The sequence below is a fragment of the Psilocybe cubensis genome, chromosome 7 (genome assembly GCF_017499595.1).
Source record: "Psilocybe cubensis strain MGC-MH-2018 chromosome 7, whole genome shotgun sequence".
In the NCBI taxonomy this organism is placed as follows: Eukaryota; Fungi; Basidiomycota; class Agaricomycetes; order Agaricales; family Agrocybaceae; genus Psilocybe; species Psilocybe cubensis.
This window is the reverse complement of record NC_063005.1, coordinates 2,562,717-2,584,781: the sequence shown is the minus strand read 5'-3', so window position 1 is coordinate 2,584,781 and position 22,065 is coordinate 2,562,717. Positions and strand designations below refer to the sequence as shown.

Sequence of the window (22,065 nt, the reverse complement as noted above, 5' to 3'; positions counted from 1 at the left end):
AATCCACAGACCTTTATTTCTACGACTAATATGACAAATGGTCTTGCAAACGGAAACTCAGGTTTAGAATCTCAATTTGGTGAGCCGCCTTGCTGCCATGTAATCCGCCCCACACAGCTCACTTCAGTCTCAGAGGCTCTAGGTCTTGGTAGATCTGCATATGTTCCTCCACATCTCAGAAATGTGCAGCGGGCTGCTTCTTCTCCTGCTCTCGCTGACGAGTATGTCCGCTTTCGCTCTAGTCTAGGCTTTATTACTCACCCTTTCTTCAGCAGAAACAGCTGGGCTGGTCGCAATGCAACACCTCCCCCTCAGGCCGCCCGTGGCGGTTTCGAGTCCAGAGGTGCCTTTTCTGGCAGAGGTGGATTCAGTGGCTCCCCTCGCGGAGGCATGAATGGCTGGGCTGGCTCCCAAGGTGCCCCCGCTTCCAACTGGTCCTCTCCTGCTTCCCGCACCGACTCTCCTGTCCAGCGCGAAAGCTTCGGCTATGGTATCTGGAAGGATGGCAAACATATCGTCGGCGGCCGCAACATGCGCATGGAGAAGGAGTTGTACGGTGATGCAACCGACCCCTCTAAGCAACATACTGGCATCAACTTTGAAAAATACGACGATATTCCCGTCGAGGCTACCGGTGCTGGCGTGCCCGAGCCTGTCCTTTCTTTCACCAACCCTCCTTTGGACCCCGTTCTTTTGGAGAATATTGGCTTTGCCATGTACACCACCCCTACCCCCGTTCAAAAGTATTCTATTCCCATCGTTGCAGGAGGAAGGGATCTGATGGCTTGTGCTCAAGTAAGCTTGTTCCCGCTCGGCTAACAAATAAATTTGTCATCTGACTTTCTCCTTTTCCTCCTTTTTTTTTCTTTTTGATAGACCGGTTCCGGAAAGACTGGCGGTTTCCTCTTCCCTATCTTGTCCGCTTCCTTCGCTCAAGGGCCTCGTGCGCCACCAGAGCAGGCCGCAGGAGCTGGATATGGACGCTCTCGCAAAGCTTATCCTACAGCTCTTATCTTGGCACCCACTCGCGAACTTGTCTCTCAAATCCACGAGGAGGCCCGCAAATTTGCTTATCGCTCCTGGGTCCGACCTGCTGTTGTTTATGGTGGTGCTGATATCAATCAACAACTTCGCGCCATCGAACGCGGATGTGATCTTCTTAGCGCCACACCAGGACGCCTCGTTGATTTGATCGAACGTGGTCGCATCAGTCTTGCCAATATCAAGTACCTCGTTCTTGATGAGGCTGACCGCATGTTGGACATGGGTTTCGAGCCCCAGATTCGCCGCATCGTGCAAGGAGAGGACATGCCAGGGACTGCCGATCGTCAGACTCTCATGTTCAGCGCCACCTTCCCACGCGACATCCAAATGCTAGCAAAGGACTTTTTGAAGGATTACGTTTTCCTCAGTGTAGGACGCGTAGGCAGCACATCGGAGAATATCACCCAGAAGATCGAGTACGTAGAGGACAACGATAAACGCAGCGTACTTTTGGACATTCTTGCTTCTCAATCCAAGGATGATATGGGTCTTACCCTTGTCTTTGTTGAGACAAAACGCATGGCTGATATGCTGAGCGACTTCCTTATGGGCAACAACCTTCCAGCGACCTCTATCCACGGAGACCGCACCCAACGTGAGCGTGAGATGGCTCTGCAGACCTTCCGCACAGGCCGAACCCCCATCATGGTTGCTACTGCTGTAGCTGCCCGTGGACTCGATATTCCCAACGTCACTCACGTTGTCAACTACGATCTTCCTTCAGACATCGACGACTATGTCCATCGTATCGGTCGTACTGGTCGTGCCGGTAACACTGGTATCAGCACGGCATTCTTCAACCGTGGCAACAAGAATATTGTCAAGGATTTGGTGGAGCTCCTCAGGGAGGCCAACCAGGACATTCCCAACTGGTTGGAGACAGTCGCGCATGAAGCCAGCTTTGGTGGCGGCGGCTACCGTGGCCGTGGTGGACGTGGCGGACGTGGCGGCGCTAGAGGCAGTGGCGGAAGGGATTATAGGACAGGCGGCGGAGGATATGGCAGCGGAGCTCCTTATGGGGGAGGCGGAGGCTTCAACCCTCGCTCGGCTTCTGTCGGTTCATACGGTGGCGGTGGCTATGGCGGTGGAGGATACGGTGGATCTTCCGGAGGTCAGAATGGCTGGTGGTAAATTTCTTGTTTGCCACTGAAGCGGAGGCGGAAGGCTATCTTCTCCTCCCTTGGTTTTTTCGTCTATGCCCTCTGTCTCCTTTCCTCTTATCGCTTCAACTATGCTATTGCCCATCTATGCACAGAAACAGAAACCACACTCCATAAAACCAAAAAAAAATTCACCGAGCCATGAACTTTTTCCTTCTGTTCCCATCAACTCTCGACCTCGACCCCTTCCTCGACCTGAATCTCCATTCACGACATGACGACTTCTGTGACATCGAGATATAGAACCTCTTGTTGTCGCAGGGTCAATGACCTATTTTGTGCTGCTCTGTAATGACTCGTCGCGTCCGTTGCATTCATGCAAAACATTTCTTTCCACCTTTTAGGCGGCTTCGACACACGTTACAACCATCATTATGCCGGATAGAGGGACCCTTTGTTTTCAGCTTTTCTCTTCTCTTTCCTCTGTATGATTCTAGAATGTATGTTGTATGATAAAGACACCTACGACGACGACCTAATAACCGCTACACCATTCTACCTACACCCACACACACACCCCACATATCGAGTTGTTTTCGCGCACAATCTAATATCATGCATGTACGCATGCATCAAACTTCTCCCAAAACATCCACCGCCCAATTCGATATTCGGTTAATGGTTTTCGTTCTCGTATTTTTTCCACACCTATCATGCATCACCTCATCGCATCTACATCGCATTCCACATCGCATTATCATACATTCACATTCGCATTCACACAACGAGAAAGATCGTACAGATAGAAGATACAAACCGCCGGCACAATTTACATACAGATAGACGCGGGCATATGATACCATTACCATACCAATCCGATTACCCACCCACAACAGATTAGTATCTTAATTTTTTAAAAAACGGGTTGGTTGGCGAATGATTTAGGATCAATTCATTTTGACCTCTTCACTCCACCCCCGAGCCCCGCCTCTTATACGTGTCCTATCCACCTACCCTTTTTTACGACCTTTGTTTTTCCTCATTTTTTTGTTATATGCATGGACGTGCAACGTACGCATTTCAATCCAATTCATTCGTCATCATCGTCATCATTATTATATCGAGCCTTTTTTTCGTTCTCCACGGGCAAAGTTGCATCTGCATCGTCTTACCATCGTCGTCCTTCCTAGACCCGTTTCCGCCCCCGCCCTCATCGCTGTCGGCCACCATATTCGCAATTTTGTATCACATTGTCTTCGCTTGCTTGTTCATGTTGATACCCGCCCGCCATCGATCCCTTCAACCTTTTGCGAAACCCACCGCCGGTATCGATAGGATATGATACCCTTCAATACATTAAAGGCAACTTCCAGGCGTTAATTTATTCATTTTTGCGGGAATAGCGACGGATCCCTTTCGATGAACCACCCGGCACCCTGACCCTGTATCTTTCGGCGTACACTGCGACCTCGCGGCGGTAGCGCCATTCTTCTACCCGCTATCGAGCTATTCACTGTCGTTGTCATTTGCCCCCTTTCACCGCCTTTTTTCTTCTTATGTTTTTTCTTTTCTTTGTCATGATGTGATTTTTTGTTGCAGCACAAGACGATTGTAAGATTTAGGTCACTTTTCTTTCAGCACTCTTGTTCGAGATTTGATGTTTGTTTTCTTTCTTTCTTCCCTTGTTCTTTTTTTTCTTTCTTTTTTCGCCCTTACCCTTTTGGTACCCGGTTGTTACTACGTACATTGATACGATGCAGAGGACGTTTTATAATTTTGTAGATTGTAGTTTGTGTCCGAACACGAGGAGGAGGGTTGCCTTCGCTTCGTTGTTTCGGTATTTGGGCTGCCAGTCTGCAGTGATTGTTTTTATTGTTCTGCATTAGTAACTACATAGTGTTTTCTTTTACTTTCGCTTTGTGTTGGTATCGATATCATTATCTATATATTCTGTTTCTGTGTCAAACGCCCGAAGGTCCTGCAAGTGTGAGCGGTTCCTGCTGGAAATGAAAAGAAAAAAAATAACAAAAAACTTAATGTTAGGAGTAAGAAGGAATTGGAAATCCCCTCCGGCAATCGGCGACACAAATCGTCACGAACTGATTTCGTGATATACCCCAAATTTAATTCTCGCCACACAACTTCCTTTCCGTCCCTTTTGTGTGATTTATAACAATCTCGCAAAACGCTCAAAAACGCAAAGCAGGAGCGAATCACACACATACACACATTTTCGACCGTTGCATGACCACGCTCTCTTTATAAGCGTATTTTATCATTTCTATTTGTCCTCTTTCACGCATCTCGCTGGTAATCTCGCTCGAGGGACAAACTTTCGAGGATCTACTCTCTGGTTCTAGAATTTCCAGAGAGACTTGATACGAAGGGAAGAAAAGACAGGAAGGGAGCAGGTGGACCAATTGCAAATTGAGCACTGTCTGTGATCGTCGGGGCAAATTTGTAGGAGGAGGGGGAAACGAGGTGTGCATTGTCCCTTTCTTTTCTTCCTCGCTTTTTTCCATTTCCCTGGTTGCTTTCGGTTCTGATGGAGGAGCTGGGTTGGGCGTGGGCTAGGATCTTGCCGTATGTCGGTCCAGGAGATTGTACACTGGCTGGTAGACGCAGCGTGGAGGATGGATTGTTCTGTCTTCCTTGACGTCCTTTGCCGTCGGGCAGTGTTTTCTCTCAGCAGCGGGATGGCAGATGTGGTTTGTCATGCACCCGGAACGATTTGCTATTATTTCCGTCGATGGGTCCACGTCACCTCCCGGTGTATGTGATGTGTTGTTCATCAGCTCAAAAACAATTGGCGATGTATCTTGTTGGATGGATTTGTTTGTAGCTGCGAGGCCGACCAACACATCCATTTGCGTACACTTGAGCCCCAAGAGTACGACGCCTCCCCTCCGGGTTGAGTCAAGCGTGTCTCATCTTTGCATGTTGATGGCTTGTTCTTTGGCTTGTACTCGGTGCTACTTCTGGATCTGCTTCGCAGGATACCGTGCCAGCCCTCAACGTCGTGTTTAGATGCGCAGCTGGGCCTCTGAGCCAAATCAGACACATATGTGCCTATTCTATTTTGGCACTCATTACTCATGCCCACTCCTCTTTAAATCACTCCGTTGCCTTTACATCTCTTTCACTCGGATTCACTTGACGAACAAATGTAGTGCTCTCATCTTTTTTTTAATTATTTTTAAAATGATCTCTCTATTTTGATTGTGGTCGCTGACATATTTGTTTGCTCACAGAACATTGGACATCATTTGTTGTCAGCCTTGCGAAGAATCACTTAAGCTACACACCCTTTCTTCCCTTCTCAACAAATACACACACAATCAATTCATCAGTCTCACAGGAGAAGCTCAGGCCACGTTTCCTTCTGAAAGGATAGTAACGGCATCCCTGAATTATCCAAGGAAACCCTTACAACAACCACGACGACCACGCAACCAGCAAAGAGCAGAACTCGTGCAGCGCAAGAGGAGTCCTCAACATGAATCGCGGGTCACCGTCACCAATCTTTGACGTTCCCGAATTTCCTGCCCTTCGTCGGGTAAAACCTCTCCCAAAGAGACGTCGGACAACAGTCAGCGCGGACAATGAGAACGGACTGTCGATGTCATCCACACCATCAGGAATACCCATTCCCGACCTGCCGTTCTTTGAGCACATCGCACAACAGGTCGTTCAAAGGCATTTAGCTATGGCCAATGGGGCCACTTCCGTAGAGGATCTTGTGGTTGAAAGCGACGAACTCATGGGGAGTCTGTCGCTGCAGGACTATTACCTGCCTCCCATGGCTGGTTCGCAAAGATTTATGGGTGTTGGTGAAACGGACGTCGATGGCGAAAACAGAAACGCCAGTAACGCGGCGGCGGCGGCGGCTGCCGCTGCGATATCTGCCGTCACTGCTGCTGGAAGAAATGGACAAATTCCCCTTCCTATGTCCGACCTCGACTCACTGGAGTTCGGCGTGCACTTTGCGGCTGCGGCTGCAGCTGCCGCCGCCGCTGGTGTAGCGATGGGTAGTTTGGGATCGCTCGGTTTGGGACTGGCCGGAATGAGTCTAGGCAGCGACGGTGCGGATGTGAATGGTCCGAATGCAGATGCAGGCTCGAATTTGGGGAGGAACCCGGGTGGGCGTAGTCGAGATGAAGATGATGGGAGAGGAGACGGAGATTATATGGATCACTTGCGTCAACCTGGAAATACCAAGAAACGCAAGGTGCCCGCCAACATGTCTCCTGGAGGGCCGGAAGGCACGATACGACCTGGAAGCCCCTCGTCAGGATATTTGGAGGAAGATGGCGGCTCATTAGAAGGAGGACCTGTTCACAGTTTTGAGGATGATGATGCTCAACTGCAGTTCCAACGCGAACGAGACAGAGAACGAGAACGAGAACGAGAAAGATCACACTCCCCGAACTTCAGCAATCCAGCTCACCCTTACCCTCCTGCACCGTTCCCTGGACAGCTCGCCATGGTTGCTCGCAAAAGGGGTAAATTGATGGCCGTTACTCTCGCTGGACTACAACATAAAGAATTGCTGAAAAGTCGGAAGAGGCAACTAGCTGCTGTCATGGGTGCTCTCTCGCATGGCGATACCTTAGCATTGGATCAAGCTCTGACCAGCGCTAGTTATGGGTACCGTGCCTACGGGGCCGGTGGTTTGAGCAAGACAAATTCCAGTCCAGATTCTTCGGATGACCCGCATGCACAGGCTCGAGCACAGGGATTATCAGTTCGCAAGTCGAAGAGGAGGACTGTTCGCCTGGCGCGTGCGATGAAGATCATGCTCGCCATGCCGCAGAGGAGAATACGACATCCGGATGCCGTACCTTTTCCTGAATGTGAATTCGAGTTTTCCTGTCCTAGCGGTAGTGAGTGTTTTTCTTGCTCTCCTCTTTTTTTCCCTTTTTGCCTTTTGTCACGCCCTGTTTCGTTGTTCTTGAAACCGCAATTCATTGACAACTTGAAGTCAATTGTGTGGGCTGGGATATGATTGGCCAATGGCATTGGATGTATGATTTCACATGACACATGATTATCCGGACAGTCCCTTCGGAAATTTGTTGGCTTGGATTTTTCATGTCTCTCACCTTGCATTCCTCCTATGCCATCGCGCGCTCATGTTGTTCCCGGCCACACGATGGCTCGAATTATCTTCTCATCTCACCCTTATCGATGAACGCTTTCTGATTATTGTCTTTCTTTTCTTTCTTTGCCACTTCAACCGCGCGTTTCTATGCATTCCTTCCGCGACCGACTATTCTTGTTGTTGCTGCACCTGCACCTGTTTCCGATCATCCATGGTATACTGTCGCTGCTTTCCTACTGCATGCCTTCGATTCGGACTTGAAAATTCAGCTGCCGACCGATTGATTGCAACAAAGGAAGAAGTGGCGAGTCTTCGAAAGCGGTTCGAGGCGGAGCTGGAGAAGCAAGCTGCGAAAGCTGCAAAGATGGCTGTTGCCGCTGCCGCAACGGCGCACGGTGGGTCAGGCGGCACTGGAGGAGGAGCTGGTGGTGATGGTACTGGGAAATCAGCCAAGGCTACAGGTGGCAAAGGGAAACGAGAAAGGCAAGAGAGAGACCGAGAAAGGGCGGAGAGGGCTCAGGCCCAGATGCAAGCTCAGGCGGCGAAGACGAAGGACCAGCAGCAGAACGTTGCGGCAGCTTCTGTCACTACCGTCACGCCTACTGCGAACACCACTGCGCCTTCTTCTAATGCTGGCGATCATGGTGTGGCTAGTGGTGGGACTGCGGCGAGCGGAGGAGGGAAGCCAAAGGGCAAGAAAAAGAAACGGTCTACTCTGGCTAATGCGTCGAATCCACATCACTTGAAGAATTATGTCCCTTCAAGGCTGCCGCATAGTGGAGATGGGCATCATGGCGCAGCAGGAGCTTATCTGGGCGTTTCACCGCTGCCTATAAAGTTTTTGACTGCTCAGATCCCGCCGCGGAGGAAGAGGGGACAGGGGAAGAGGGATAAAGAAAACACAGTTGATGGCAATACGCCTCCTCGTGGAACTCCAACTGCACAAGCAAATCATGGAGGTTCGCTAATACCGCTGAAGAACCCCGCAGAGGAATGGATCTGCGCTTTTTGCGAGTATGATCTCTTCTATGGGAGCGAGGCTGCCTTTAGGAAGGCCGTGAGGAATCGGAAGAAGATTTTGAAGAGGCGGCGCCGAGCGAGGGAACGAGCTGCGAAAGCTGCCAGTGGTAAACTTGGCGCCACTGCTCATCATCCGCCGGCCCCTCCCCCTTCTGAGGAAGGAGAAGGAGATGATGAAGATCTATACGAAGAAGAAGAAGAGGTGGCGGACGTCCACGCGAACGGAGATGGCCAAGGGTTGAAAGCCGGCAGGTGGAAAGGAGGGCGTGGGCCAGATGGGTAACGATCTGACAAGGGTCGGCCTCATTATGGCATAGACTTTCTTTCTTCCTGACTTTTTATCTCTTTTTTTCTCGTTCTCTATTTCCGTTTTCATTCTTTATTTTTCTTCTCGATCCACCCGTTCTGTGAATCGGAGTTTTGGCTTATTTTTCCTCTCTCTCTCGCGCGCGTCTTTCCATCTCATATTCTACCTCTTCTTTCTTTTACTACAACTTCCTCTCGTTTTCTCATCTCTCTTTACTCTCGATATCTCTTTACCTCTCCTTCTTTCGCTCTCTCTCCACAAACACACACATCATCGTCGCAATACGCAATCACACTAAATAATCGCATCGCATCACATCGCATTCATTCATTCATTCATTTCCCACGGCATGATTAATCTCACATGTACGCATCCTTCAACAAATCACTTTCACAACGTTTCGTCACCTCCTTCTCTTTCTCCCTTCCCTCGCATTCAATTCCTCATTAACGACAGTCTCCTCCTTTCATGTACACAGACTATCCAATGGCACACACACACTATCCCCTCACATTTAGTCTAAGTTCGCATCCTTTTGGTTATCTTTCTCTCCGTTTATATGGAACATGGAGCCCCTTATCCCTTCATCTCGTCGTCCACCACGTATAATGCATCGCCTTGAAAGATCGACCGCCTATTAAATTTAGTTAATGTGTTACTTATACATCTTCTATGTCAGAAGTGTTTCAGCGACTATTACTTACTGTTACAAGTAAGACTTGGATTTGTAGTCTGTAGTGCAGTGCCAAGTAATATGTTGTTGAAGAATCATATAATATTGGGTGGTGAATGATATCTCATGATTTATTTTCGGTATGGCTGCGAAACGTGCTTGGTCCATCACAGTGAGACCACGCTGCTACAAATAGAATTTAAATTGCCTTATATGGTAGTCTATTGCAGTGGTCACGACGCGTTGCTTCAAAGGGGTTGTATTTTTGTTCGTGATATCCTCTGAGCTCGGGTTTTGAATGACTGCTATTTGATATGTGCATTGTCGGTTTTCATTTCCTTTTTCATCTTATTAAGCTGGTTTTGTACCGTGGGAGAACATGCGACGGGGTAATAGGTGAGAATGAGAACGTGTTAACTTCATATTGGAATTAATATGATTGATTTTCCAGCCACGAATGCAAAATGTATCATCTAATACGACGGCATAATTCTTATACCGATTCAACGCTCAAAGGTCAATGGTCGTAAGTTATGAGTTCATAACGTGTTATTAATACACAGTAATGTAGGAAGCTGACTCCTTTGGAGGTTCCCTGCAACCAACACAGGCTAAGCGTATTGCCTCTATAGATAACGTGAAGTATGTATACTACTAATGTTTCTAAATAGGTGCTCGTGCACGCATAAGCTGGAATGAAATTGAAGCCAGATCAAATCGTGTTCCATTGCTGATACATGGTCGGACATGGGGCATGGAATGGTGGTGCGGTGTCGGTGGGACGGATGGGAGCAGGGAAGAAAGGGCGCTCGGACTGTCTGGGAGTTGTCGTGGGTTTATTATACTGTTATACCAAATAATTCGATGATTATGACGACTATGATGATGTGCTGCGTTAATCCGGGAGGACACCCTCTGACTCTGGCTCTGGCTTTGACTCAAAGTTCGATCGGCTTTTTTTGTGTCAAATTTTAAGGCATATGTTGGATATGGAGTATGGTATATAGGCCAATGGTGCTATGGTTAGTAATTTTAAGCTGATACAACTCCAAGTTTCATCAACGCCAACAATCCTCATTGAACGTGCTAAAAATACTGGTCGGATAATCCATGGCTGTTACACCGATCCTCAACTGAATGGACCACTCACTTTGGAAATTTCAAGATAAGCATAGGCGAAAAAAAAGAAGATAGAACCGACGCACAGATATAATCTATGGAGTCTGAATTCTCAGACAATGGTATCATGAATTGTTTTTTTTCTCACCACTAAGTATGTAGTAACGACTCAGCAGACGGCATCTGTCTCCTTGTCTCGTCGTCAGGTCAAAGAGGCTATAAACTGACGTGACGGACAATTTAAATACCAATACGATTAGACGGTGCCAGGGACTCGGGAGTGCGAAGAGTATGTATATTCAGTTTTCACGCTTTGTCCGAAGCGGGTGATCCACCATGGGAATATCAAATATTAATATATCGCGTATGTACAGTATCGTTTTTGCAACGCACATTTCGTGGCCCAGGTAGGTAGGTAGGTAGGTAAGGTTATGTATTAGTATTACTATCAGTATCAATAATCTCAGGCTCGGGTTTATTTCAAGTCGAAAATCATCGAAATGAATTACGCGATACCGTGATTGAATTGTGGCCAGCCGCACCGTGTGAAGCGGTCACTGGCACAGTACAGTGGTAATGCAAATAAATTGTAATCTAAAAACACCCGCGTGCTGGGTGCAAATGGGCATGCTGAGCCTGAGCTTCGAGCTTTCAAGCCTTCAACGATACGAAATGAATGGAGGTTTATATTTATAGGCTTTTATAATTATAATTTGTATGCATTGACATTCTAGTTATCCAACAACATCATCATCATTATCATTATCATTATCATTATCACTGTGACAGACAGGGACTGTCGCTTACCATTACTCACGACGTGCGCAGCCGTCACTGGTCAGCGTCCAGTGTGTCAATAATTATTAACGCCAGCCTGAGCGCGCCGTATTTTTAATTTAAACTTGTACTTTTTGACTTTAAACTTACATAAAGTTACGAAATAAAACTTGAGAAAAGAGTGAGACGAAACTGATCGCGTAGTATATTCCCTATCGGATGTAGTTTGGATGTAGCTGCGGAATTCATACACTGGCACACGAGTTAGAGTTAGCATGTGTGGTACTATTATATGTGATATCTATTAATTATCCAGATTCCACAAGTAGGACTACTAGTATTGTAAGGAATCACTCAAGCTCCTAATAAAAACCCAAAACGCTTCTAGCTAAAACGCGTCTAAGTATATCGATTCTAAATTCTATTGATGGCATTGGTGACACCGACAATAACACGTTTCGGGACTCGTTGATCAGGGATCTTGTAATTGAATTTGTAGGGATGATAGGGATGATGACAGATAAAGCGTGTGTGTATTGTTCGACTGACCATTGAATATTGAATATTGACCGGTGATACTATGGATTATTGCTATTATTATCTGATCTCAGGCTGAAACTGCCAGTACAGTTCATGCTACCAAGGTATGTATATACTACTATAATCTGTACAGCTCAGATTCTAATTACTAGTAGTACTAGTAGTAACACCCTCTAATCTTATTGCAAGTACAAGTTACAACTGCGACCCTCCGCAATTAGGACTCGGAGGTTCCAGCCTGAGAAAAAAAACAATCAAACTGAATTAAATTATCAATCTTCTTCTTCAGACTTCAATCCAATCCGTCAAAAGGCTCCAATGACAATGACAATTCCAATCAAAATCGTAACGACACGGAAGCGAAAGTAAAAATTAACATATCCTGTAGATATTATATTATATCATATGTCAATATCATATTAACTAACCTTTCTTCTCATGAATTTGAAGTCTTGTTGGCCACCGGCCAGTGACCGTTGAATACGAGTGCCGATCCGCCACCCCAAAAAAACATTGAACAAGGCTGGATGTGATAAGTGAGTATGTGATTGATTTATCATTTCATCGGAATCCATGCCTATTGTATCTAAGCAAGGTAACGCACGTTCATATAACATGATAATCAAAGTTTGGGGAAGCGTGGATCGAGGGAGAGTAGGGTCTGCGTGTGAACTAGCATTAGCAATAGTATGGATATGAACATGAACATGTACATGTACGTGAACACGACGAGTTGACCCCCCGAATCCTTCAATCCATTGCATCGGCGTGAGTGGGAGCACAGTGGGTCAGTGGGAGCAAAAAAACGACAAGTTGGCACGGGACCTTGAACTTGAAGGTGAAGGTGAAGGTGAAGCGCCCGGCGTTTAATTTCGGCTAAGGTACTTGGAACCGGATTGGTCAGTGATATTTATTATTATTATTGTGAAATATGGTTATGCATTGCATTATGCATTATGTAGTGAGCGCTGAACCGTGAACGGGAGAAGTGAGATAATTCTGTCCAGTGCCTAGCGGCAAGGATTGGGATTTGGATAATGTTCAGCGCCGCTTCGCGATGCGACGCGGCGCGCCGTGCCAGTGTCCGAGTGGCTACGTCGCTGCGTAGCTGCGCGGCAAGTGGCAAATGCTCAGTCGAGGTCACTAGTCAGAGATCGAGGTCAACGACGTCAGTTACCCGCGCCGGGCCTTACATGACCTATACTCATAGCTATAGTAATGGTATATCCAGAAAAGTCTTGAACGGCGGTTCCAAACTGACGGGACGGAAAGGGTTAATTTTGTTATTTTAAGAAAGGGTTAGGGAACTATGTCGTGACTTGTCACTTGAAGGAAGGAAGAAGATTGAAGGAAGGAAGATTGAAGGAGGGAAGATTGAAGGAGGGAATGATGGATTGGATCAGCCTGACTTTGGCTATGAAGTGTCCATGTCATGATCAATGATCAATGATATGATGACGCGGTGATACTACTTACTCACAAGTCTACATATTTATAATATTATAGGTCCGAGGTCCGACTATACACTCCTGGCCATGGGTAACATTGAACAACAACATCATCATCAAGTGTCTGTGGTCTGTGCTCAATGACTTATGGCAGAAGTGGATCCTTTAATGATATCTCTTAATATCTTCTTTTTTCTTTCAAGTTCTGCAGATCTGACTGAGCTCTTCTGATATGACATGACATGACAGAAAATAAGTGGAGGTCGTTTGAACAATGGGCACACATGGACACGGACACGGACACGAACACGGACACGGACGGACGTTTTAGATCGGCGACTTGAGTCTCGAGTCTTGAATAGATAGTAAAACGGTGGTACTTAGTACTTTGTACGATAAAACACTTGGGGTTCAAGTTGCCGTTGCCGTTGCCTCTTTTCTCCGCCTCCGCCTCCGCCTCCGCCTTAGCCTCCGCCTTAGCCAGTCCGCCAATTGCCATTGCCATTGGGACGAGGCGAAGAATACTGGTACTTAATGTCCACAGTGGACGATGGCAGTCGAAAAAGAATTTATTTACTTTACTTGCGAAAAAGTTACAGATTAACTCGATGACCATTAATTGACAAGCAATCCGAAATCGCGTCGCGTCGACGGTCGTCGCGAGTCGCGACGCGATTTCGCCCGGACGCGGATGCGCTTCGAATCGAGTCGTCGACCCTGAATCCAGACTCCAGACCGTCTCAGACTACGGTGAAATACTGCCAATGGGACGGCTGAAGTTTGAACGGCGGAATTAGATTTAGAAAAGTTAATGGTGATGAATCCCGGACTCGTCACTCGTATGATGCATATGACGGCTCGCCCCAGGCTCTCCAGCCCGTACAGAGACTCCCAGACTTCAGATTCAGTCTGTGTGGTTTTTCTTCGCGTAGTTACGGAGAAGCACTGCAGGGGCAGGGGAAGGGGCAGGGGAGTAGGAGCATGTAACGTATCCTTTTCAGAATGAGAGAATTCACCATCTGAGCTTATACCTATAACGTATTATACACCTATAACATACGTACATACATAACTACGCCGTTTACGGGAACGTGAACGAGGAACAGGGAACAGGGACGCGACGGCCTCTTTTTTTTTTTCTCATACCCATACCCATACCCATACCCATACCCATACCCATACTTATACTCATACTCATACCCATACTCATACACATACTCGTCGCATTTCACTTACATATACATTGCAACATTGCATTGCATTGCATAACGCATAACATCACCGGCGCGCGTGCCTGTTGATTTGGCGTTTAAATTTTTGTTGTTGCTGTTGTAGCGGTTGTTGCGGTTGTCGTCGTGGTCGTGGCTGTTGGCATCTCCAATTCTAATTCTATCTCGCTTTTTGTTTTCATTTCATTTAATTCCGTTCTATTGATTTCACCAAGTTACTGTATTGGCGGGAGTTTCACAGCTCACAGCTCAGCTCACAAACCCGGATCCAAATCCAAATCCAAATCCAAATCCGAATCCGAAATTCGGCTTATTTTTCTTCGGTCCACAATTCACAAATTCACAATTCACAATTCACATTCACAACAAAACCAGCACCAGCCTCCTTGCATAATTGCCTTGCATTGCATTGCATTGTGCAATTGGATTGGATCTGAATCTGAATCCCTATTGGACAGCGGACAGATGGATGACAAGTGTTGACCGTTGACCGTTTACAGTTTGACCGTTGACGTTTCTGCCAGTGCCAATTTCTTCCCGCCTGTCCCTGCCCTTGCCCCTGCCCTTGCCCTGCCATCGCTGTCGCTGTCGCCAGGACCACCACCACGAATCAAGCCGACCCATGTTCCCTGCACGCACGGCGCTCTAATCTGAGAGAAAGAGAGAGAAAGAGAAAGAGAAAGAGAGAGAGAGAGAGAGAGAGAGAGAGACGAGGGCAAAAAGTTCAAGTTCAAGCTCAGGTACGCAAAAAACCCCAACGTCAACGGTGACCCGTGCGTGCAAAAACACTGCACGAATAATACCACGACCACCGATAGCCAGGAATAACATTACTGATGACGGGATGATCCTCACTTCTCTCTCTCTAGATCTCTTTTCTCTTATAGAACAATTAAACGCCGTCCGTCCCCACCTCCGACCTACACTCTCCACCACCTTTTTTTTTCTTAAAATCTTTTTTTATTACTCGCACATTTCATTTTTGTAACACGGTCACCTTTTTCATCTTGTTGGAATTAGGCTCTGCGGGTCAAGTTGAACGTGCACGGCAGCCCACCTCTGCTTCCTTCCCTTCTCTTCCCTTCTCTTCTCTTCCCTTCCCTTCCCTGACCCTATCCTGCTGGCCCCCATCCAGTCCATCTCCATCTCCCTCTCCCACCACCCGCCCAACCCCACAGGCGCGTTGTATCCGTTATCAGGGGCGCTATCACCACAACACACACGCACCTCCACACTTCCCCGCCTTATCAATTTCAATTAAAAAAAAAAAGTGGTTGTCGTAGTAGTAGTAGCAGTTTAGCCAAACCCAAACGCAGCGATGTCTTCATCCGACGGCCGATACCCGCTCTACCACTCCTCCTCGAGCTACGACCAGTACTCGTCTTATCCTCCCAGCTCAACCACCACCACCTCCTCCTCCAGCTCAACAACACACCTCCCACCCCCATCCTCATCTTCATCTTCGTCCTCGGCATACGACCACTATGGCCCACCACACTCTTCTCACTCCCACTCTCACCACAGCCATTACGGCGGCGGCGGCGGCGGTAGTAGTAGCAGCAGCGGTGGTGGTGGTGGTATGAGCAGCCTCCTCCACCCGCCCTCCTCTCTCCGCCATTCCCGCTCCTCCCTCTCCTCATCCACATCCTCCTCGCACTACCCACCGCCCCTACCGCCCGTCACATCCTCCGCCTCCGCCTCGTCTTCCTCGTACACGACGACCTACCACAGCCAGAGCCAGAGCCAGGGACACAGCAGCGCCGCGCTGCCCCCACCCCCGCCCAGTTCGAGCTCGAGCTACAGCTCCCAGCACCACCACCACCAATGGACGCCGCCTCCACCCCCGCCGTCCTCCGCGTCCCCCGATACGAGTCTACATCCGTCCAGCACAAGTGGTGGTGGAGGAGGTGGTGGTGGTGGTAGTAGCGGCGGCGGCGGCAGTGGTGGAGGAGGGGGAGGAAGCAGCAGCAGCAGCAGCTGGCCACACCACTATTCAACATCCTCCTCCTCTTCCTCATCGCACCACCCATCCTCCTCATACGCCCACCAGCCACCGCCATCGTCCTCTTCCTCGCGGTACCTTAATCATATCACCGGCAGCGGCAGCAGCGGCGGAGGCGGAGGGGGCAGCTCGTCCCGCCTCTCCTTCTCCTCATCCTCAGCGTCCAACCCGCCCCCGCCTTCCACAACAACGACATCAAGCTACGGCCTCTCAACGAGCAACTCGTCGCGCACCGCGCGCCTCCTCGCTATCCCGCTGCACGCGACACCCTCCTCATCCACCTCGTCGTCGTCCATGGACGCTGGGCACGGCGGCGGCGGCGGCGGTAGTGGTGGAGGAGGCGGAGGTGGTGGTGGAGGTGGTGGGGGACACGGACACAGCAGCGATCGCTACCACTCCAATTCGACGACGACGACAACGACGACGAGCAGACCGCCACTTCAGCCGCACCACGACATATACTCCTCCTCCTCCCAGTCCTCCCACTCTCAATACCAACAACAGCAGCAGCAACAACACCAACAGACGCCGCTACAGCGCGCGGCATCGCAGCAGTCGCACCTCGCATCTTCATCGTCCTCGTACCACTCTTCCTCGCAGTCGCAGTCGCAGTCGCAATCGCAATCGCAGTCTCAATCTCATCTACAACCTCTACACTCCTCATCCTCGTCGTCTTACTCCCAACCAGCTTCAACTTCAGCGCCAGCGCCGCCTCCACCAACCTCCCTGCGCTCTCAACATTCCCAAGGCCAGAGCCAGAGCCAGTCTCACCAGCAATATCACCAGCAACAGCAACAACAACAACAACACCATCAACAACAACAACAGCACCACCCTCAACACCCTCAACATTCTCAACATCCTCAACATCCTCAACACCATCATCAACAACCACACCAACACCAACACCAACAACAACAAGAAATGACACCCCTCGCGCCCGCGCCCCTCCCTCTCCCCCTCCCGCTCCCAACGACCGCATCGCCAATGCAGCTCCAGCACGTCCCGCAGCCGCTGCAGTACTACGGCCGCGGCTACCCTTCGTCTTCATCGTCTTCTTCGGGTCCGGGGTCCGGGGGCGGCGGCGGTGGTGGTGGTGGTGGCGGAGGAGGGGGAGGAGGAGGGGGAGGTGGTGGGGGAGGTTCTGCTTCGACGTCTATGGTTAATTCTAATTCTAATTCTCACTCTCATTCTGGATCTGGATCGGGGGCGGGGGCGGGTGGGTATCACAGCTCGTCTGGTGGAGGAGGAGGAGGGCATATAACGAGTGGGGGTGGTAGTAGCAGCAGCAGCGCGTACCATCACGCGCAGACGCCATATCAGTCCTCTGCGACTTTACCCTCTACATCCTCTTCCTCTTCGTCAACACCGCAGTCGCACTATGGAGCGGGAACAGGAGGAGGAGGTGGTGGTGGTAGACAGGTCCCGTCCTCAGTGTCAACTTCGACATCTTCCTCGTCCGCGCATCATTATCAGCACCCTCAGGCCCCATCGCAGTCTTCGCAATCGCATTACCAGCCGCCACCGCCGTTACCATCGTCAACGACAACCACGGCATCTTCATCGTCCAATTCCTCAAAACGACGACGCGGTGGAGGAGGAGGAGGTGGTGGTGGTGGTGGGAGTGGCAGTGGACCGGCGAACGGTATCAGCAGCAGCAGCAGTGCAGGAGGCGGAGGCGGAGGAGGGCGAGGGACAACACGCGATACGACAACGACGCCCGTCTCGGTGCCCGCGTCCGTGTCCGTTTCAGTGTCAGGTGGCGGGTACACCAGTTACCAACAACAACAACAACAACAAGCACAAGCACAGGGTGCGTTCCAGCCGCCCCCTCCACAATCCCAGCAGCAGCAGCAGTATCAGTATACACCGCAGACGTCGTACCAGGCGCCGCCGCCTCCCCAGCACCAACAGCAGCAGCAGCCACCGACGCCGTCGTATCAGACCCAGCCCGCGCCCCCGCCTCCGTTGACGCCGCAGCAGCAGTATTATCAGCCGCCGCCTGCGCATTTGCAGAGTCAGCAGACGCAGAGTCATTATCAGACTCAAGCTCAAGCTCAGGGTCAAGCTCAAGCTCAGGGTCAAAGTCAAACTCAGGCGCAGACTCAGGCGCAGACGCAGTATCAACCTCAACCTCAGACTCAGACTCAGTATCAGCCTCAGCCTCCACCGAACCAACAGCAGCAGCAGCAGCAGCAGCAATATGCTCCGCCGCCGCCTCCACCGCAACACTTTTCACACCAGGCTCCGCCGCACGTGTCGCAGCACCAACACCAACATCAGCACCAGCACCAGCAACACCAGCCTGCGCCTCCGCCGCACGTCTCGCAGCACCAGCCGCCGCCTCATGTGTCGCAACACCAGCAGCAGCAGCAGCCTTTGCCGCCGCATGTGTCGCAGCATCAACAGCAGCAGCAGCAGCAGCAGCATATACCACATGTATCACAGCACCAGCCCATAACGCATCATCAACTGCAGCAGCAGCAGCATTCATTGCAGCACCAACACCAAAACCAAAACCAAGCACCCCCACCGATCCACGCGCATGCGCACGTACATCAAACGCCGACGCCCACATCAACACAGGCACACACACAACCACAACCCACGCAGACACAGACTCAACCGCAACCGCAAACGCAAACGCAGGCGCAGACGCCGCAGCTGACGTACACACCCCAGTCAACGCATGGGCATGGGCAGGGCCAGGGTATCCAGCCGCAGCAGACGCAGCTTGTTGGGCCTGGGCACCAGGCGCAGGCGCAGGCTTTGGGGGTCGGGATTGGGGGCTCTGGTGGTGCTGCTGGTGTGGGTTTGGGAGGTGTCGGTGTCGGTGTGGGAGGGGCAGGGGCAGGGGGGTTGGGTGCGGGGTTGGGAGGTGTAAGTACGGGTGTAGGTGTGGGTGCGGGTGCGGGTGCGGGTTCTGGAGGAGGTGCAGGACAGGATGGGCATTATTCAAAGGTGTGTGTTTTTTTTTAGTTTCTTTGTGTTGTACTTTTTTTGTGTGGTTTGTGCTTTGTGGTTCGTGTATGCGCGGTTTTTCGCGTTTTGGGGGTTCTTTTTCTTTTGTGTCTGTGTGTGTGTGCTTTGTGCTTTGTGTTTTGTGTTTTGTTCTATGGGTCGGGGTCGCGGGTCGCGGGTCATGTATGCGCGTCTTTTTGTTTTCTGGGAAGGCGCGTGTGGTGGGTGGTGTTCTTGTATGCGCGAAGTGTATCTTTGATGATATTTTTTTTTGGATTTTTTTTCGGTTTTGTGGGTTAATGGGTTCATATATGCGCAATTTCTTCCTTCTTTCCTGCAACGAAACAAAAGAAAACATACTAATGCACGCATTTATATCCAGATGGTAAACGCATACGGCGCGTTGATGGACCAGCTGAACGGGATAAGCGTCAGCGGCAACGGCTACAACAGCGCGAGTACGAACGGGCATGTAAATGGACCAGGGCCGGACAGCCGCCCTGACTCGTCTGCGTCTAGTTCGACGCTCAGCGGTGGCGGCGGCGGTGGTGGGAGTGGGAGGAACGGCGCGAGCAATGGGATGACGAATGGCAATGGCAATGGTGCTGGGCTGAACGGGAACGGGAACGGGAACGGGACGGACAAGAAGCTCGCGGGTATGTCGCCTGAGATGGTGGATAAGATGTTGCAGAATGCGATGTTGGGGATGCAGATGCTCGAAGCTGCTTTGAAGCATGCGCAGGGGGGTGGGGGTGGGGGTGCGTCGATGTCGTTGCCTGCGTCGCCGCCGAATGGGGTTGGCGTGGGGGGCAGCTCGTTGGCGGGTGCTATGCCGTCTGCGGGTACCACGTCTACTGGGACGGGGGCGGGGGCGGGGACGGAGTACGGATATGCGTCGAGTGGACAGAGTGCAGCGCGCAGGAATGCGCCGCCTACGCCTCTTATGAGCTCTACGTCGAGCTCTGGAGGAGGAGGGGCTGTATCGTCGTCGTCTTCTTCGTCATCGTCGAAGATGGCGATGGCGATGGTTGTGGACAATGTGAGTGGGAGCGGGGGCACGAATGGGGGTGTGGGTGTGAAAGGCGGCGATGTGGTGATGCGCGACGATACAAAGTCTGCAAAGGGCGGTGTGAAGAGTGAGAGGGATAGAGAGCGTGATAGGGAGAGGGAGAGGGATAGAGAGCGTGAGCGGGATAGAGATAGAGATAGAGACCGAGATAGAGATAGAGAGAGGGACAGAGAGAGGGACAGAGAGACGAAGAAGGACAGCAAGGATCTCGCGCCTGCTACCACTACCGCCCCCGCCTCTGCAAAGCGCCAGGTTATTTTCTTTTTGTTTTTTATCATGTCAACATACTAAAAAACCGTCGTGTCTATTTTTAGAAAGTGTCGGCGTCCGAGGGTGAAAACCAGTCGGATGGTCAGACGTGTTTGGGGTGCAACGCGACGTCGACGCCCGAGTGGCGCCGCGGTCCTTTGGGTGCGTTTCCGCTTCATGTTGTGTTCTGCGTATCTGGTGGTTAGAAAAAAGAAATATCAATTTTTAATGTGTTTCTTATCTATCTAGGCCCGCGGACGTTGTGCAATGCTTGTGGGCTCGTATACGCGAAGATGGTGCGTGCTGTCATACTCATTTGCCATCCTCTTCCTCACACCTTCCCTTGATCTTTCTTTTCTAGATCAAAAAGAGGTACAAAGAGAAAGCAGGCACAACAGGCAAAAAGGGCGGCGGCAAGGGCGGAGGCGGGCACGGCGGCAGCGGCGGCGGTGGGCACATGGTCGTCGCAGCCGGACCGACGACGGTGCTGAGCAGTGGGATCGGGGGCCAGATGCACGTTATTGCGCCGGAGGAGTCGGCGGAGGAGGGGAGCGAGGAGGAGGAGGATGGATATGCTGGCTCGCAGGGCCGGAGGAGCGACATGGCTGATTAAGTTGAGGTTGCTTTCGTTTTTTGTGCTTTTTGTGGAGGAGAGGAGAGGAGACTCGGGGTCGAGGTGGATGCGCTTGTGCGTGCGTCTCTCCGCGGTCGTCCCACTTTGGTGTCGCTTCAATAGCCACTGCTACCGCGTAGACCTCTCTGCTTCTCTGGTCCATCCATGTTCCTATCCTCGCCAACATCGACATTCATCCTAACCCTGCACACTTTCACCACGCTCTGTTCACCGCTAATACCACCAACAGTCATACATCATCATCATCATCCTATCTCATCCCAACACAACACAACTCAAAATTACCAATCATCATGCCATGTACCACCACCCCTAATATCCCCCAAGTTCAAGTTCAAGTTCAAGTTCATGCTGTGCATCGAATCATCGACTCTTAATATTTCTTTTTCGCAGTTTTCTCGAGTTCTTTCTTTTTTGCTTCCTTCTTGCTTTCTTTTTTTCCTTCTTTCTTCTTTTCCTTCTTTCTTCTTTTTTGGCATGCATGAATACATACCACTTTTCATCACCCACCCCTTGTCCTTATCCTCGTTCTCGTTCTTGTTCTTGTTCTCCTTAATTATTTGATTCTTCCTCCACCCATCGAATCGTCCTTTCCCCAACCCTCTCTTGCGCCATCGTACATCGTACATCGTTCATCGTTCATCGTTCCGTCTGTTGTTTGAACCCTATTTATCAACTTTGCTCTCCTCCGTTCCACATCTCGCTGATCCCTTTCTTGTCATGTCGTGTTTTTTTTTGTTCCCGTGTCAATCTACATAATACAGCAATCATATCTTTTCTTGGGCTACAGTG

General features: G+C 50.2%; 3 protein-coding genes across 3 annotated transcripts; all 3 read left to right on the top strand.

Moving 5' to 3' along the window:
• Window positions 1–30: 30 nt before the first annotated feature.
• JR316_0008341 (ATP-dependent RNA helicase ded1) lies at window positions 31–2,175 on the top strand (the record flags this gene model as incomplete). The annotated part of the gene is made up of 4 exons (XM_047894056.1): window positions 31–79; window positions 134–221; window positions 276–795; window positions 877–2,175. The coding sequence occupies 4 exons, from the start codon at window positions 31–33 to the stop codon at window positions 2,173–2,175; spliced, it is 1,956 nt and encodes a 651-aa protein (XP_047747371.1).
• Window positions 2,176–5,640: 3,465 nt separating this feature from the next.
• On the top strand, window positions 5,641–8,548 carry JR316_0008340 (uncharacterized protein; the record flags this gene model as incomplete). Its single annotated transcript, XM_047894055.1, has 2 exons — window positions 5,641–7,027; window positions 7,515–8,548. The coding sequence occupies 2 exons, from the start codon at window positions 5,641–5,643 to the stop codon at window positions 8,546–8,548; spliced, it is 2,421 nt and encodes an 806-aa protein (XP_047747370.1).
• A 7,128-nt stretch (window positions 8,549–15,676) lies between these two features.
• JR316_0008339 (GATA zinc finger domain-containing protein 3) lies at window positions 15,677–21,252 on the top strand (the record flags this gene model as incomplete). The annotated part of the gene is made up of 5 exons (XM_047894054.1): window positions 15,677–19,321; window positions 19,704–20,642; window positions 20,705–20,801; window positions 20,889–20,935; window positions 21,001–21,252. The coding sequence occupies 5 exons, from the start codon at window positions 15,677–15,679 to the stop codon at window positions 21,250–21,252; spliced, it is 4,980 nt and encodes a 1,659-aa protein (XP_047747369.1).
• Between the last annotated feature and the right edge of the window lie 813 nt (window positions 21,253–22,065).